Source organism: Peromyscus eremicus, chromosome 6 (genome assembly GCF_949786415.1).
Source record: "Peromyscus eremicus chromosome 6, PerEre_H2_v1, whole genome shotgun sequence".
NCBI classification, from domain to species: Eukaryota; Metazoa; Chordata; class Mammalia; order Rodentia; family Cricetidae; genus Peromyscus; species Peromyscus eremicus.
Window position 1 is genome coordinate 50,305,259 of NC_081421.1, and position 18,678 is coordinate 50,323,936.

General features: G+C 38.8%; 1 protein-coding gene across 1 annotated transcript in view; it reads right to left on the reverse strand.

The window, feature by feature from the left end:
* Positions 1–18,678, reverse strand: part of Wdr49 (WD repeat domain 49) — a 131,155-nt gene that overhangs the window by 42,250 nt on the left and 70,227 nt on the right. The window contains exons 9-14 of the mRNA XM_059264735.1: positions 18,224–18,354; positions 16,594–16,692; positions 14,024–14,185; positions 11,987–12,174; positions 10,807–11,004; positions 4,993–5,168 (exon numbers count right to left, since the gene is read on the reverse strand). Of these exons, the coding sequence (XP_059120718.1) occupies positions 4,993–5,168; positions 10,807–11,004; positions 11,987–12,174; positions 14,024–14,185; positions 16,594–16,692; positions 18,224–18,354 (954 nt within the window). The remainder of the gene's footprint in view (positions 1–4,992; positions 5,169–10,806; positions 11,005–11,986; positions 12,175–14,023; positions 14,186–16,593; positions 16,693–18,223; positions 18,355–18,678) is intronic.

Consider the following 18,678-nt stretch of genomic DNA (forward strand, 5'->3'; position numbering starts at 1 on the left):
AATAAACATTGAAATTTCCTTGCATTTAAGAGTAAGTAGGCAATAAGAATGGAGTTTTGCTGAGTAATGTGGGGAAATGATAAGTCTGATCAACAAAAGAAAGGCAGAAACTTAAAAAGAGTAATATCTAATTAGAATTAAGCTCTTGAAACTTCTTTTGCTCAAATTCCTGTGTATTTTACCAAAAAATAGGAGTACAGTCTGACATTCTGAGGTGATAGTGTTTAATGAATGACAGATAGATAAATGATAGATAGATAGATAATAGATAGATAGATAGATAGATGATTGATAGATAGATTAATGATAGTGAGATGGTTGATAGATGATATATAGGTGACAGATAGATAAATAAATAGAACTCTGCATGATAGATAATAAAAATAGATGATATAAGATATATCTAGAGAGAGAGAAAGAGAGAAAAAACTGATTATTATCAAAGAAAAGGGCTATTCTCATAATTAGGTTGAGGACAGAATAGAAATAGAAGTGTAACAAGAATAAGAGAAAAGAAGGCCATGAATTGGAGAGGGAAAAAGGGAAGAAAGGGAAAGGCAGAAATGATATAATTATATTTGAATTTAAAATTTAAAAAAATAATTTGGAAAAACAAAGATTAGACAACACAGACTAGGAATCAATGCCTGCCAAGAATTCTAGTGGGAAAATTGGGACACCAACCTAGCCACACAACCTTTGACCAACAGTCTGTTCTGCCTATTGGATGTGCTGGGGTAAGAGTGGTTCAGTGATTATGGGAGTGGCCAATCAATGACTGGTCCAGTCCTAGACCCATGCCACAAGAATGAACCCACCCCTGATACTGCATGGATTTCATGGAATTCCAGGACCCAGAGGCTGGGTGGACCAGAAATCTAAGATAGAACCAAACACAATTGGAGAAAAAATGTCAATGTAATGATGCCTAACAATATTCTGCTATACTCATAAATTGGTGACTACCCCAGTTGTCATTAGAGAGCCTTCATCCAGTAACTGATGGAAACAGATGCAGAGACTTACAGCCAACCACTAGCCTTCTCAGGGAATCCTGCTGAAGAGAGGAAAGAAGGATTATATGATCCAGAGGTGTCAAGGATATCACAAACAAACCTAGAGAAACAACTAACCTAGTCTCATAGGAGCTAAGAGTCTGAACCAACAACCAGGAAGACTGCATGGGACCAACCTGGGCCATCTACATATATGTGACCATTGTGTGCTGTCTAATAATCTTTTTGAGCACTGCGAAGATGTGTCTTTGCCAATGAGCCTTCTTATTGGTTTAATAAAAAGCTAAACAGCCATTAGTTAGGCAGGAAGCACAGGTGGGACATCCAGATACAGATGACACTGGGAAGAAGAAAGGTGGAGTCACCAGGAGACACAGAGTGAGCAAGACATGTTAGAAGATAAGTAAAGCCACAAGCCATGTGGCAATATGTAGATTAATAGAAATGGGTTAGCTTAAGTTGTAAGAGCTAGTTAGAAACAAGCCTAAGCTATTGGCCAAGCTTTCATAATTAATAAGTCTCCATATCATTACTTGGAAGCTCGTCAGCAGAACAGAAAAATCTTCCTACAAATGACATCCAATGTCCAGGACCATGAATATCAACATAAAATCTAAAAAAGCTTAAAGAAAGGTTCCAAAGACACAAAAATGGAGGCAAGCATGGCCTCCTAGTCTCATCTCAACACAATACAGAGACATGTCTCCCAGCAGCTGCCTGCAGGATGGAACTAGCCACCAGCCACCATGTGCTAACACCATGCACATGCACTGGAGGCTGACAAAGCAGTTTAAGATTCACCTCATGTGATCAGAGAACAATACAGATACTCAATAAAGACAGATCCAGAGAGAAGAAACCTCTAAACAGGTTACATTGTATTTAAAAATATACACAGGCTTCAGAAGGAAATGGATAAAAAAAAAAGCTTAAAATAATAAAGTCCTTAAAAATAAGAGTAAAGTAAAAGAAAAGAAAAAAGCCATGTAAAGATAGAAAATAAACAGAGAGTCTGGATGCTGTATGTTATTGTGTTATCTTTAAAATTTTTGAGTGTTGATGAATGAGCTATAGCTGCTTAGACACATTAGATTATAGAGGCTGCTAGATTAAACTAACTTACATATTTTTAAAATGTCTTGACTTCAAAATGGAAGTCAAAAGATGTGTTGCTTTGGGGAAGAGGTTATGCTTTTGTTCCCACAGAAAAGGAAAGGCCCTGGATTTATTCAAGGTTGAAGATGATCAGGTTTGGTTGAGAAAGACCCCCTGAAAATACTGGCCAGCCTCACAAACTACTCTAGTCAAGACTTATCCATTATCCTGATTTTCTCAAGGTTCTCCCAAAGATTCCAGGACCCCCCCCCCAGACAATAGGAAGCAGTCTAGAGAAAACAACAACCACATTCCCAAAAGATGGGTTATTGATGTTTGTCTTTGTTTCGGGGGGAGGAGTTGGTTGCAAGTTGTTACTGGTCATGGTCAAGAAAATACTATTCAAAGGAGGTTAGATTCAGGGATCTCTTTATGAAAAAAAAAGGCGGGATGTAGAAATGATAGGGGAAAAGGGTAGATTATTGAATCTGTTTTAATCCCCAAAGCAACTATTAATCTCAAAATAATTTACATTGGTATGGATTTTGATTTACTTAAAAACAAATTTAAAGTTATTTTTGTTATACTGTATATACTGTTATACTGTTATACTTGTTTAAAATGCAATGTATAAATAAGAAATACATATTAATAATCATCTATAACAATCAAACTTATAGTCGTGTTAGGTATGTGTTCAAGGTCATACAGAGATATATGTTAGATACATAAATGATCTTCAAACACTGCAAAGACCTACAGAATATGGCATTTAAAATTTTTTAATAACATAAGGCTTTTCATGACAGTGAGACACATCTGCTCCTGGTAGCACCAATTTACTCCAAAAATAGATGATGCACATTAAAGAACCTCCATATGGAGTGTACTTGTTTTGTGGCAAAAGATAGCCATTTGGGCAAGAAACTGCCTTTGCCTTGGCTACTGACAATATGCTGTCCAAACTGGACAAACAGGATACAAAAGAAAGTGACTGTCAAACTTTGCCAAGACAGGGTAGGACAATTGTAGCTGATGTTTTCTCCAGTTCTGCCCAGCCCCACGGACCTTGAAACTGCTTATAAAATAATCACTCGGAAGCTTATATTAATTAAACTATTTGGCCATTAGCTCAGACCTACCACTGACTAGCTCTTACACTTAAACTCAGCCCATTTCTGTTAATCTATATGTTGGCACATATTCTGTGGCTTTACCTGTTGCCTTTACATGCTGCTCCCTGGACAGCATGCTGGTATCTCCTGACTCAGCCTACTTGTTCCCAGAATTCTCTTTTTTGCTTGTCCTGCCTATACTTCCTGCCTGGCTACTGTTCAATCAGCATTTTATTTATACAGAGTGATATGCACAGCCCACAATCCTTAAAAAATTCCTGCTTCACAGAAAAATCTGTCAGATATTATAGGCCTGTAGGCCAAATATGAATGCCCTAACATTGCAGAGAAACTTTGGGTGACTGCCCAGGCAGCAATATGTCTCTGTAATTTGGAAGTGGCTTGCAATGCACTTCTTTTTTACTCAGGTAATGTTATATCCTTCTGGGGTCTTTGTTAGAGTTGAAGACTGAATAATTATAGTTATAAGTTTCTTTAGTTATGACAGAAGGTAAATTAGGTACAGAACTTTGGACTCACCAAGATAGGATAAATTGTGGAGTATTTTCTCCAAAATTACAAAATAAAAATGGATTGCACATCATGAATGTAATTCTTACCTGATAACTGTTCTTAATATATATAGTTTTACTGTGTTAGAGTTATACACCCTTTGCTTTTTATTTAGACAAAAGGGGGGAATGTTGTTGAATAATCTTTCTGTATACTGTGAAGATATTTTCTTTGCCAAAACAACTTCTTATTGGTTTAACAAAATGCCTAGCAGCCATTAGCTAAGCAGGAAATATAGGTGGGACAGCCAGACACAGAGGACACTGGGAAGAAGAAAGGCAGAGTCTCTAGGAGATGCAGAAGAAGCAAGAAATGCTGGAGGACAGGTAAAGCCATGAGACACATGACAATATCCAGGTTAATAGAAATGGGTTAATTTAAGTTGTAAGAGCTAGTTAGAAACAAGACTAAGCTACTGGCCAAGCTTTCATAATTAAGAAGTCTCAGCATTATTACTGGGGAGCTGGTTGGTGGGACAGAAGAATCTGCCTACAGTTTTATAGCTTGGTCTACTTGTGGGACTCCTAACAGTGGGAGCACAGGCTGTGCCTAATTCTTTGGTTGACTTTTGGGAACATATTCTTCATACTGGGTTGCCTTGTCCAGCCTTATTGCAAGGGGAGGTGCTTAGTCCTACAGCAATTGATATGCCATGATTTGTTGTTACTCATGGGAGGCCTGCCCCTTTCTGAACAGAAACAGAGGAGGAGTGGATGATGAGGAATGGTAGGTAGGGGAATGGATGGGAGAAGAGAGGGGATAAACTGCAGTTAGGATGTGAAATAAATAAATGAATTTAATTAAAAAAATAAATGCATGCAGTCCAGTACTGAGAAAACTAAGGCAGAATGATATTTAAGAACAACCTGGGTTGCATGCAAAGACCTTGTCAGGGATCACCTGATTGAAATAGAGAGACAATGGGGATAGAGAGAGAGAGAGAGACAGACAGACAGACAGACAGAGATGGAGAATGTAAATATGAAGGGAGGGTAAGAATTAATAATCAATGGAGGCAAGAAATAAAATACATAAGTAGCCCTAAGAACATATCCACACCATATACAAATACTCAATAATCTCCAAATCTTAAGAAAAAGTTTGAGGTTGTCATTGGATAGCTACAGAGCACCACAGGAAGTTAGGTCCAATTGTAGCCATGTCTTATCTAGATAGCAATTAAAAGTACTTACATGTGTGTTGAAATATCTTTGTTTTCCTCAGTAAGTAGAGAATCTTCTGTTGAGCATGACTCCTTTTTAGAAAATGAAGAATTTATTTTCATGCTTTCCTCTTGACTCTTACTTTCTATGAAATTACTATCTCGTTTAGGAAGAGAAAAATAATTTTCAATATCCCAATGGCTTGCCTGAAAATGGAAATCTATTTTATTTTCATAAAATTTATCTTCATCTATCATTTATGAACATTTACCCTGTACAAGATTAGTAAATAAACTCTCACTGATATTGACAAACAAAAATGACCAAGACCAGCTGTGATCTTAGTCTCGTAACATACCTGTAATGTATATAACACTTGCAAGGGTAAAACATGAGCTACATCATGAGAAAGAAACAAAACTTATAATGTAATTATAACGAACCACACAAGTGATTAGTGATTACCATTATACTTTTAGTACCTGAAGCGAAAGAAGATAAAACTATCAAAAAACATTTTGTCAAAATTTTTATAATAATTTTTTCTACTACTTTCTTTTCACCCAATTTTTTTAAAAAGGCCTCAAAAACAAATCCAGTTTTTAAATTTTTCCAGGAAAAAAAAAATGGCTGTGGCAGTTTTCGTGGGCTTTGCCTGTGATGATTTATGTAGCAATGGCTATATAATCCTGTTGTGTTTGGGAAGCACTATTTCCTTGGTGTCTTCCACTCCCACTGGCTCTTGTAATCATTCTGCCTCCTGTTCTGCAGAGTTCCCTGAGCCTAATGGGAGGAATTGATGGAGACAACTCATTTACGATTGAGTGGTCCAAGGTCTCTTACTCTCTACACAGCTGTGGATTTCTGTATTTGTTCCCACCAACTGCAGAGCGAGCATCTCTGATGATGGGTAAGCAAGACTGATTTATAAGTATAGCAAAATGTTGTTAGGAGACGGAAACTGTAAGCGAGCCACCACAACTAAATGTTTTCTTTATAAGAGTTGCTGTGATCATGATGTCTCTCCATAGTAATAAAAACCCTAACTAAGACAGTGTGTCATAGAACCAATCTGGTGAGCTTGGTGTTCCAACAATGCCACTCCCTATGGACCTATGGGGGCCATTTCATTCAAACCACCACATTCTACTACCTGGCCCTCATAGGTTTATAGTCATATCATCATGCAAAACGCATTTAGTCCAACTTCAAAAGTTTCCACAGTCTTTAACAGTCTCAACCCTGTTTAAAAGTCTAAAAATCTCTTCTGAGACTCATGGCAATCTCTCAAATATAATCCCCTAAAAAATCAAAATAAAAAGCAGATCAGATACATACAATACATAATGGCACAGAATATATTTTACCATTCTAAAAGGGAGGAAAGGGAGCATAGGGAGGAAATACTGGACCAAAGCAAGACCAGCTGGCAAACTCCAAACTCTGTGTCTTCATGTCTGATGTCAAACCCTCTTCAGATCTCCAACTTCTTAGAGCATTGTTGATGGCAACAGACCTATTCCTCTTAGGTTGGTTCCACACCCTGCTAGCAGCTTTCCTCATCAGGTATCCTATGATTCTGGCATCTCCAATGCCTTGGGGTCTCCAAGGCATTTCAAGCTTCACCTTCATAGATTCATACAATGGCCTCTCTTAGCCTCTATGCAGGGACAGTCCTGACATAAGCCTGGCCTCAACAGCTTTCCTTAGTTGCAGAGAGAGGTTTCAAAATGCATTTCTTGTATCCTTACCTCTAAATCCAGAACCATGTGGTTGAAGCTGCCAAGTTCTTCTGCTTGCCAGGGTTGGAACATGGCCTCCTCATTCAAATACATTGTCAACAGCTTTCTGCTTTTAATGGTTTCCTTCACTGTCTATGTTTGGCTGTCCTGGAACTCTCTGTAGACCAGGCTGACCTTGAACTCAGAGATCTGCTGGCCTCTGCCATCCAATTGCTGGGATTAAAGGTGTGCACGCCATGTTGAAGCCTTGGCTTTTCATTATTTCCTTTTCACTTTTTTTTTTTTTTTTTTTTTGGTTTTTCGAGACAGGGTTTCTCTGTGTAGCTTTGCGCCTCTCCTGGAACTCACTTGGTAGCCCAGGCTGGCCTCGAACTCACAGAGATCCGCCTGGCTCTGCCTCCCGAGTGCTGGGATTAAAGGCGTGCGCCACCACCACCTGGCCACTTTTCTTTAATTCCTTATCACAAGGTGGTAGCTCGCTGGGTGGGGTTACCACTGAGGCCACCACTCCCTTTATTCCACTTAACATCAGGCTTTTCTTTAATCAATTTATACTTCCCTGGTGACCTTTTCTCTTCAAACTCTACATTTTGAATTTTTCCTTGCCCAGCTTGCTCTTTTTCATTACAGATCTGCATAAGACTTGCCATCAATAACCATTGAACACAATCAACACTAGGCTATTTTTAAAATACTTCTCCAAACTCAATCAATTCACACTCTTCAGTTCAGACTCAGCCTGACTTTTCAGACAAGGGCAAAGGCGTCCACATTCTTTGCCAAAATATCACAAGAAGGATTTCTAGGCCACATTCTGATATTCTTCTCCTCTGAAACCTCTTGAGCTGAGCCCTATAGTTCAAATCATCCTTAGCACCACTGTCTTCCATGCTCCTACTAGTATAGCCTATTAAGCCCCACTTAAAAGTGTCCAAATCCCTTTTCTAGTCCAAAGTCCCAAAGTGTTCCACATTCCTTCAAACAAAAACATTGTTCACAGCACCACCCCAGTACCTGCTAGCAACTTCTGTCTCTGTTAGGGTTTTATTGCTGTGAAGAGACACCATGATCATGGCAATGCCTACAAAGGAAAATATTTAATTGGGGCTGGCTTACAGTTCAGAGGTTTAGTCCATTGTTTTCATGAAAGGAAGCATGGCAGCATGCAGACAGACATGGTGGTGGAGTGGTAGCTAAGAGTTCTACATAGAGATGGGCAGGTAGCAGAAAGAGAGAGTGTCACTGGACTTGGCTTGAGTTTTTGAAACCTCAAAGCCCACCCCAGTGACACACTTCCTCCAACAAGTCCCCACCTTCAATAAAGACTCACTCCCATTGAGTCTTTGGGGGCCATTTTCTTTTTCCTTTCTTTCTTTTTTTTAATGTTGACAAGGTCAGATGTCTTCTTTTAAGCCAGATTGATTTTCCATGAGATTTTACAAGAGTCTCGTAGGCAAATAAGTACTCTATTGGGTGTTGTTTTGGGATTCTTTTTTTTTTTTAAAGAAAAGAATTTTTTTCATTTTACGTACCAATCAAAGATCCTCCTTTTCCCTCCTCCTGCCCCTCTAGTCTCCCCCTCCCAACTCACCCTCCTACAAACTACCACAGTATCTTCAATGTCTGAGATTCTCTCTCTCATCTTTTGAATTCTGTTGGGGGAGCTTGCCTCTGTAATTCCTATTCAAAATCATAAATATTTCATTTCCAGAATTTCCTGTTTGTGCTTTCTTATTGCCTCTATTTTCATTTTCTGATCTTTAACAGTTTAATTTGTTTTCTTCAATTTTTTTTTGTATTTTCTTGGTTTTCTTTAAGGGATTTATTCATTTTCTTTTTTTATTTCTGAATTAACATTTTTTTAATTTTATAATTAATTTAATTTTACATATCAGCCATGAATTCCCCTGTCCTCCCTCCTCCCGCCCATCCTCCCCCCAATACACCCCCCATTCCCATCTCCTCCAGGGCAAGGACTCCCCTGGGGATTCAGCTCATTCTGGTAGATTCAGTCAAGGCAGGTCCCGTCCCCTCCTCCCTTCACCCAGGCTGAGCAAAGTGTCCCAGCATAGGCCCCAGGAGATCTATCATCTTCATTTAGTTTTGGTTTAAAGTTTTTTTTTTCCTTGTGCTTCAGCTATGTTGGAACACTCAGGGCTTGGTGTGGTAAAATAGCTGGGCTCAAGGACAAACATATTGTCCTGACTGTTATTATGTTTTTATATTGGCATCTAATCATATGGGTTTGGGATGATTATATGTCCAAAATTATATATTGATTTCTGGGTTTCTCTTTGGTGGATGCTATTGGTGAAATTATTAAGGCCACTCCACGTAGTTAAAATGAGATTTATTTAATGGCGTAACTTACAAATTAAGGGATAGGTAGGTCCCGGGGTCTGGGGAAGGTGTATCACAGTCCAGCGGTGTTCTCTGGAGCTCTGCTTGGCCCAACTCCACCATCCAGGGTCCCGAAACAGAGCGAGCGCTTGCGCTTGCGGATCCAGATCTTGGGTCCCCAGGCGCCTCCCTTGGCCCCGCCTTGTAGGCGTGACAGTTGCCGAAGTCTCAATGGGGGTTGGAACTTCCAGATCAAAGCTGGAATGGCTACCCACCACAGGATGCTTTGTTCTTTGGTTTCTGTTTCCTCTCTGGATTTTTAGAGAGTATAATGCCTGTGTGTTGCCTGATTTCCTGGCCTGCTCAGCTGGTGAGTTCACAGGTAATGCCTGTAAGTGTTGGAGGCTGGTATACAGCCATGAGTAGGGGCATGAAGGCTAGGAGAGGATGTATGGTCTATAGGATCCACAGGAGATGTGATCTGTTGCAGTTCTAGGGACAACCCTGATTTATTTAGTATAGGGGAACACAGAGAGAGCAGAGAAGGTCTGTGGGCAACCTATCTGGTTTTCTGGTTGGTATGGCCTGTGGCTAAGCAGGAGACGACTGCTGGAGTTGGGGGCCAAGACACAGAGACTAGTGGGGATAGTGGGGTAAAAAGGGGATGGTCTGTAGGATCCACAGGAGATGTGAGCAGGGGAGGATGCAGCTTATGATCTGTAGGAGCTCTAGGGATGAAACTCAGGGATTTTTTTTTTTTCTAAAAAATCCTATAATAAATAGGATGAGCCATCAAGACCCACCAGCTTCCCATGTCACATTGAAGGGACCAGGCAAGCATCTTGGCCTAAGTGCTGCCATTTTGACTTCAGACTCCATTTTAGCTGTAGGGTGAAATAAAGTTCAGGTTCCCAAGCCCTAGGAGAGCTGAGAACTTTCCGATGGCTGACCAACCTCCTCTCTAAACCATAGAAATAGTCATTATTTTTATATTTCATTCTTTAGAAACATTGTGGCTCTTCCGAGTGACAGAAAGAACTAATGAATCTGATTGGTTGGACTGAAACGCTTGCACTGTATGTCAGTGAACAATGATGGAAAACAAATTCCTAATCTGACTTCTGGTTGGTAAAATTTGTGACTGTAACTTGGCAAAAAATGTTTGCGATTTTGCGCTTATAAACCCCACTTCTGAGCCAGGTGGTGGTGGCTCACGCCTTTAATTCCAGCACTTGGAAGGCAGAGGCAGGTGAATCTCTGTGAGTCTGAGGCCAGCCTGGGCTACAGAGTGAGTTCCAGGATAGGCTCCAAAAGCTACACAGAGAAACTCTGTCTCAAAAAAAAAAAAAAAGAATGAATGAATGAATGAATGAACGAACGAACGAACAATCCCCACTTCTGCCCCTGTCAGGCGAAACAAGGCTCCTGAATTCTTGTCTGCAGCCCTGATTGATCGGCCACCCGCTTATGTGGTGAATTATTAAAGTCTTTGGAACCCGTATTGTGTCTCTCTCCTTTCCTGTGGCGCATAACAGGCTAGGTGTGAAAACCCGTACCCCCTCTCCCCCCATGCCTCCATGGAGCTGGTTTCAGTTACTGGTAGTCAGGGAAAGTGGTAACAGAGTTACAGCTGCAGCATTGCCCATCAGGCCATTCATAACTAGTAAACTTTACACAGCAGAGGAGACGTCCATGGAAATAAGGGCAGATTCACGCTAACTGCCAAGTAAACTCTAGAATAACAAAGAAGGAATGCGCATACCTGACCAAAGATTAAGGAAGGAGCATTGCAGAGTCCAGTCACACAGACACTGCAGTCTGCAGAGGAGGAAATGATAATCAAATGACCACCTGGCTCACACATCTGCAAGGAACTTATCCGGTCCTCATGAGGTTGAAATGATCTGAGCAAAGGTGGAGGCTGGGTGATTTTGTTCTCAGTGGAATTAGTACAATAGTCCTGAATGAAAAAAAAAAATCCAAATTTTTAAAATCCAAATATTAAATGAATTGTTATTTAATGTCAATTTTTAAGAAGCCTGATGTGGAAATGGGAGGGTGCATTTAGAAATGATAACCTATGGTTCACCTTCAGGAGAGAGCTCATGATGATAAGGGATAGAAACAAAGATATTAATGTTGACAAAATCTTGACACTGAAATGATCAACTTGAGAAAAGAGAATGGGGGGGGGTCAGAGACTAAAAAAATAAATAAAACGTAAGTCGGTATCTGATAGAGGGGAGCTTGGCCACATGGAGACACCTAATATTACATCATCTTATAACTTTTTTTAATGGAGCAGGTAATTAGTTATTATGTCAATTACCTTAGGATGTTGATAACAGTAGATGAAGAAGCGCACACTAGATGGCATTTAGAATTTGTTTCATAGAAGGTGTATCCAGCTGTTTATGTCCCAATAGTGCTACAGTGAAGTACTGATGAGACTGTACTTCTACACTGGACAACTGATATGGCTGCATATTAAGATTCGGCACTGAGAAAAATCTGTTTTGTTTTGCTTTTTCTTTTTTTTGGTGTGTGTGTGTGTGTGTGTGTGTGTGTGTGTGTGTGTGTGTGTATACATGTGTATGTGGATTATTTTAAAACTGTCTCTGCTCAAACTATGCAAATGGTTTCTTTTTTGTTTGTTTGTTTTTTAAAGTAGGGTTTCTCCATGTAGTCCAGGCTGTCCTGGAACTCTATCTGTAGACCAGGCTGGCTTCAAACTCAAAGAGATCTGTCTGCCTCTGCCTCCTGAGTGCTGAGATTAAAGACATACACCATCACTGCCAGGCAAATAGTTTCTTTAAAATAGGACAGAGCATTTCTTCCTTTATCTAGGAAACAGACAAGGTGTGATTCATAGCCAAATACATTTTTTATTAGATATTGTGCTGAAAAGTAATGATGATGCTGTGAGAATATTTTCTGTTTACCTCTATGTTCCAGATTTTCAACCATCCATCAGGATCTCCAGTGGCAAGGTATTGATTTTGTTTATCAGTAGACATAATAATGGATCCAAGTCCAGCATGAGCCAAAAATTCAGCCAGAAGTTCTTTCTTGAATGTGTCCCAGAACCTGACATAACCAGATGCTCCACATGACACCAGGTTGGCCCCTCCTGTTACATAGGGGAAACCAAATTAGAAAAATAAACCCAGAAATCCCAAAGCAGCTTCTCCTACCGGATCACCCTGTTGGGAGCATATGAGAGTGGAGAGTCAGTATCACTGCGAGCTACCCTGGGCACCATTCTGACCCTCCAAATTATAAAATGGCAATTATTCTATGAGGCCCTTGCTGTAATATTAAGAATTAGTGTGGAGTATTAATGACAGGAGTTATATAAAATATTCCACCGTTTGGTTTTCTTTTACTCATTCATTACATTGATACTATTTGCATTAGACTTTGATAAAATTAATTTATTTCTTTTATAAATTTAAAAAACACTAATTTAAACATTATGGTACTATCCTGAAAATATAAAACTTATTCTCCATAATAAGCCATTGGACATGTACACAAGACTAACAACCCTTATACATGGGTCTAGATGCATGTACGCACTCATGTCAGTAAAGATATTGATTCTCTACTGAGCAGCAAATCATGGATTCTATATATGAGCTCATTTTTAAATTTTTCATCAGGAATTTTATTGCAAGCCCTTATGGAACCCTTTTGTTGTTATTAATAGATCTGGAACTAGCCATTTATACTTTCCATTTATGCAAAATGTTTTGTGAAAGTATTCCTCTGTGGCAAATTTATTATTCGATAAATCTGTAGATGGCTTTCCATTTTTACATAAGTGTGCTGGCCATTAACAATAGAGTTAAGGTGGAAGTTATGGTATGTCTGTTTCAGTAAGAACAATTTAGAAACCTAACATTAAGAAGAATTAGTTATCAGAAATGGAGTAATTTTAGGATAATGTTTCATATTCATAATGTGAGGATAACTATGTTTTGAACAATGACAGTTTTGTAATCAGTTTCAAATTCATCTTAAATGTTCCATTAGGTTTTTGAAACAAGTAGAGGTATAACTTTATTGATGGTGAATTTTATATAGATATCGCACAGGTTTTCCAGTTGCAAATTCAATGTGCAAAAGTGATTATACAAACTATGGCTCAGATATGTTCATTTCTTTTTCCAAACGTATAATGCTCATATCTATCTAGATCCCTAATGTTACACAGACACGAAAATAATTCTCAAAATATAATTTAGGTGACAATTCAATGAATCTTCTCCATGTTAGCTTTTGTAGAACAAGATGTAAACTGTATCCACTTCATGCTACAAAAGTAGGCACATTGTAATTTTGTCTATACACTAGCAGCTCACCACAAATAGTCACAGGGTACCACCAATGCTAGTATTTCTCTTCACACAAAATTCAAATGGGACTCTGACCTATTACAATGAATAAAAATCAAGTAGTGAACAAGTGCTGAACATCCCCAAACAATATTCAAGACGTGAACCAGGTAACCCTTGTGTTGGGATAGGCAGGCAGTCCATTCAAACCTCCCAGTTGAGTCCAATCACTAGCCTCCTCAGTACAGTACCTCCTCAATGCAGAAACAGATATGATTAGCTTTGATACGTGTGGACCTACACATTGACTCACATATTTGTAACATGTATCTAACTATGCCCTCTGCCCTTCTAAAACACCTACATGTCATGACTGAAACAGTGGTATCAATTGTTTGCCATATGAAATAATTGTTGGAATTTTTCCTGCTCTCATCTCAAACTAGACAATGGGTAAATTATTAGGCAGATCCATTCACCACCCTCCCCAGAATAAGCTTCCTGTCCAAGTGCCGCTAGCCTTTCATGAACCAGGGCAGGCTTGATAGCTACACAAAGTCAAATACTGTAAGACCTAGATAATAAAATATATTGAACTTCCTTTCTTAAATAGAAAAAGGCAAATACAAACATATGTTTTACCTGTTGCTGCATTGTTTTTTCTTGCTTCAAGGAAGCAAAGCTTCATAACAGCATTATTACCTTCTGTGTCACTCTCAAAATTTTGAGCAGCAAGGGTGGCCTGCTGTGCCAAGCAGTGAGCTGAGCAGCTCCTCTTGGTATTAAGCTTTTGGGCTTCTGGGTCTGTGGTGAAGAAAAGGACAGGACTCTTGGTGAAGAGAAACATCTTCTGTTCAAACCAGCATGCTGAGTAACAATAGACCATCTCCACCCTGGCCTTGGGTGAGATGACGTCATCAAGTCTCACAACACATATTGAGTCAGCTCCCTACCGACTCATATCACATATCAATCCACCTACTATTCTCTTCTACAACCTCAACTGAAAAGATTGCTTGATTTCATTTTTGCTTTGCATATGCCAGGCACACTTCCTGTGTTTTCCCTCGTGACGAATTAATTAGAACTGTATATCTTAGTCATTGTTAACATTCCAGAGGTCTCAATATAAATGTGTCACTAACAGCATGAAATTCTAGTTAGTGCTAATCTTGCAAGTATTTAATGAACATGAAATCAAATGAATAAATATATGCATACTTAAATAATCTTCTTTAATGGTTCCATTTGTTAGTGGATTACTCTGGAAAGGACATTCCTAATGGTAGTCTAATTATATAATTCTATCATCTTCAGGCCACATTATGAAAACTGAAAATGTTTATATCAGAATTAATTGATAGTTTGCAGATAGTTTTGTAAAATCCCTATGGGAGATACCTTCAAATTTTCAAAGTGAAAAAAATAGTAATGCTCTGGGTGGGGCAATAAGTCAGTTGGTAAAATGCTTGCCACACAGGCAGGAGTGCCTGAGTTCCAGCTGCAGAACCCATTTTATTATAGCATGCACTTGGATCCCAGTGCTGATGGGGAGATGAAGACAGGTGGATCCTTGGGGCTGAATAGCCACAGTAGCTCAGTCTACTTCAAAAGTTCTAGACCAGTGAGAACCCTTGTCTGAAAAAAAAAAAAAAAAAAACAGAACAACATAGCAACCGAGGTGGAGGGCACCTGAGGAATGGTGGGTGATGTCCTCCAGCCTCCACTTGCCTGTGCCCACACGCACACGTGTACTTAAATCAACACAGACACACATGCACAGACGCACCCAAGGAGGAGGAGGAGGAATGTAACAATGCTCTCAATGTCTTTCATAAGTTGGGTATTGTGATTTGAATGAGAATGTCACCCAGAGGCTCAAATGTTTAAATACTAGTTCCCAGTTGGTAGTGCTATCTGGGAATAGCTTGGCTTTGCTGGAGGAACTACGTCACTGGAGGCAAGCTTTGACTTTGAAGAGCTACATGCATTCCCAGTTCACTTTCTGTGTCATGTTTGCAGTTGAAGATGTAAGCCCTCGGCTTAGTGTTCCTGTCACCCTGCCTCCACTTTGCCATTACTTACTTAAATCCTCTAGAGTCATAAATGTAAATAATCTCTCTCTTCTATAAATTGTCTTTAATCTGTTGTTTTAGTGCAGCAATAGGAAAATAACCAATACAAGTATTGTTACTTTCTTTGTCTTATTTCTCTACGTGTTTAGTGGTAGCCACAGTTACAATGCTCAAAATATAGATAGTACTCTCTTGAAGGCAAAGGGAGAGAAAGAGGCAGAATTACACCATCTCCTTGGAATGTTGAGATTAATGAGGTTAGTTCTTTGTACATAAGGCAGGTCAAAGCTTTGTGTCGGCAGCCAAATAATCCCTCAAAATCTTAAATTGTTAAATTGGTTTTCTTACTCCCAATAAATCACTCTTCAGCTTTTCATACACATGTGCGTGAGCATGTGCACACACACAAACACACACACACACACACACACACACACACACACACACACACACACTGCATCTAGTAGCCAGTACTTCAAAATGTATTCTCTATGAGCTTACCCGATTGAGACAATAGGAACTAACTCGACCATAGGAAATGAAATAACTATTATCTAAAGAAACCAATCTAAAGAAAACCTTTAGTTTCTAAAGAAACTAAGATAAAACATGAAAGGCAATTGTGGAGACACTTTACTGAAGTAAAAAATATTCACGTGCTCTGCTAACTGCTATAAAATATAATATACTCCTGTCTAATGCTCCTCTCGAGTTTCTAAAGTAAGGAATAATTTATGATATCCAGGTGGCATAATATTTAATACAAGCTCCAGACTGAGGCTGAACAGCCAGTCAAGTAAGCATAGTTCCCATTTTCCTACCAAAAGATACCCAAGATCACTCAAAGGCAATTCCGCAAGTTTTATTGGCTAAAATGAAACTAAATAAAAATGAGAGTCCTGCTCCCTGCTGTCAGTAACACAGAAATGCTGACTTAGTATAAATAGAAAACTGGAGTGCTGGATAATTTGTAAAGCCAAGTCAGTCTTAAGGTTCTTCTTACACTATCACTAATCCTTGGAGCTTACAGCCAGTCATCTATAAATCAGGTATACACAGCATAAAATGCATACATAAACAGCCAGGCTTACTGTACTACAACTCAACACAAGATTTCAGTTTCAAATTTGCACTCACCTAATTTGGATGTTAACTGCCTCTGGTAATCAGGGTGAAGGACATGGTGAGCATTTTCTGTGCTGCTATTCCACAGAACAATTTCTCCATCATAGCTACCTGTAGGAGCCAGGGCAAACAACATAAATTACCAGATGATTGTATAGAAACATGCAAGCAGAGACAAAAGGAAGCCATTATCATTGTGTATCATATAAAATCTTATAAATAGTAGGTATTCTTTATTTTTGGAGACATGAGTAATAATGATACCTGATATGTTATTAACTGTAGAATATTAATATTTATAAAGTAACCCATGTAGTTGGTGGATATGAGCCAATTAGCTATATTGTTTTACTCTAAGAAATCACTCTGAATAAAGGATCTGAAGTTAAACAGTTAGTCTGAGTCCAGGTTCTGCCAATTATTAGCTATGTATCATTACATATGATATTAACTCATCTTGATGCCAAAGTGTTTTCATCTATAAGATTGGGTTAACCATTGTACTTATGTACTTATGTAGTAATTTTAAAAATAAAAGTATGTAGAGTGGTGTTAAGCACTAGGCAGATATTGACAAAGTGTAAATTCTTAGAGTTCTGTTCCTACACTATTTGTGTAACAGAGAGAGTTCTTTGCATTTCTTTCATCTGATTTCTTTGTGAAATGTTTTCTCCAGCTCTACAATTCTCCCTATGGGAAGTCATTTGTTCCTGTTTTGTTTTGTTTTCATAAGAACAAGAGAAAAGCTCAAACAGAAAAAATGATGACCAAGCCTGTGCTGTGGACAAGTCACATATCAGTGTCCAAATGGCACACTCGGTGGTCACTGAGGACAGTCCATTACTGAGCAGAGGGACAATGGCAAGTGGGGAGCACAGAGCACAGCTGAGTTTGGGTGAGGCATATAGATGGTGACTTCCTAAGATTTGGGAAGAGGAGAAAAAACATATTAAGTTTTGTACTGTTCTGGACAGAGCACTCTACTTAGCTCAGAAACTATTAGGTAAGGGTATGGATTCCAGCTCCCCACGGCAAATCTACTACTATCTACTATGACTCCAAAATGCATTATTAGTAAAGTGCTTAGATTAACATTTTCCCTGTATAACTGAGGGCATTAGAATGAATTAGGAGTTAGATTATGCTAAAGTGTTAATTTGTTCCATGCAATACCTATGATGTTATCTAAGATAGATATAAAGGAGAGTTAAGATACTCTAATTAAGAAGGATTTGAGTGCCACCAAGGCATGATTCTTACCTTACTGCTCTTGAAAAATGAACAATACAATCAAAATTAGTGTTCACTAATGAGTTTATTGTGTGTCAAGCACTATATTAAAACATTATACTGGCTATCAGTACTTTAAAACAAAAATGTACCCAGACAGAACTATGAATTGAAATTTAAATAAGTCACAATATCATCCATAGTTAGTTAGCATAGCCAGTGTGTGAAACCAAGGATACAGCCATGGAAGCTGGTGGTCCTAACTACCATAGAAATAAGGAGTTAAAGGAGCTATAAGACGGCTTCATTGGGAAATCTATTCACTTTTCAGTTGAGAAAAGTCTTTTTTGTTAAATTTACCCAAAGCTAACAAACGGTCTCTAATCCATTGTCCAGAGAAGACTCGATTTACCTGTAGCAAGAGTTTGCGGGGGTAAAAATGAGGCACACAAGATGTCGTCTTGATGATGGACTCCCCCTTTCCACTCTTCAGACTGGATGGAAAACTGATTGAAGTTCTGGGGTCGAAACACAGTAACTGCTCTGTAAAATGATATAGAATTTAGCTGTGAATTGAAAATCGGTACTGATGTTGAGTAACCATAATCCACTTGAATGGTGCAATTTGAAAAGTCTGAAAGACTATACCACCCAAAATGTTATCACCACTTGTCATCCATAATAAAGCAAGCTGCCCACTGAAGTTTCTTTAAAATTCTTACATAAAGTCTCTGGTAAATTGTAAATGCTTAATGTGGGAAGGTTAATTATGCTCCCATCACTGTTAAAACCAAGGATACATCCATTTATCAGATTAAATATGTTTCCAAGACCCTGAAATAAAATTTCCTCACGTGAAACTACTAA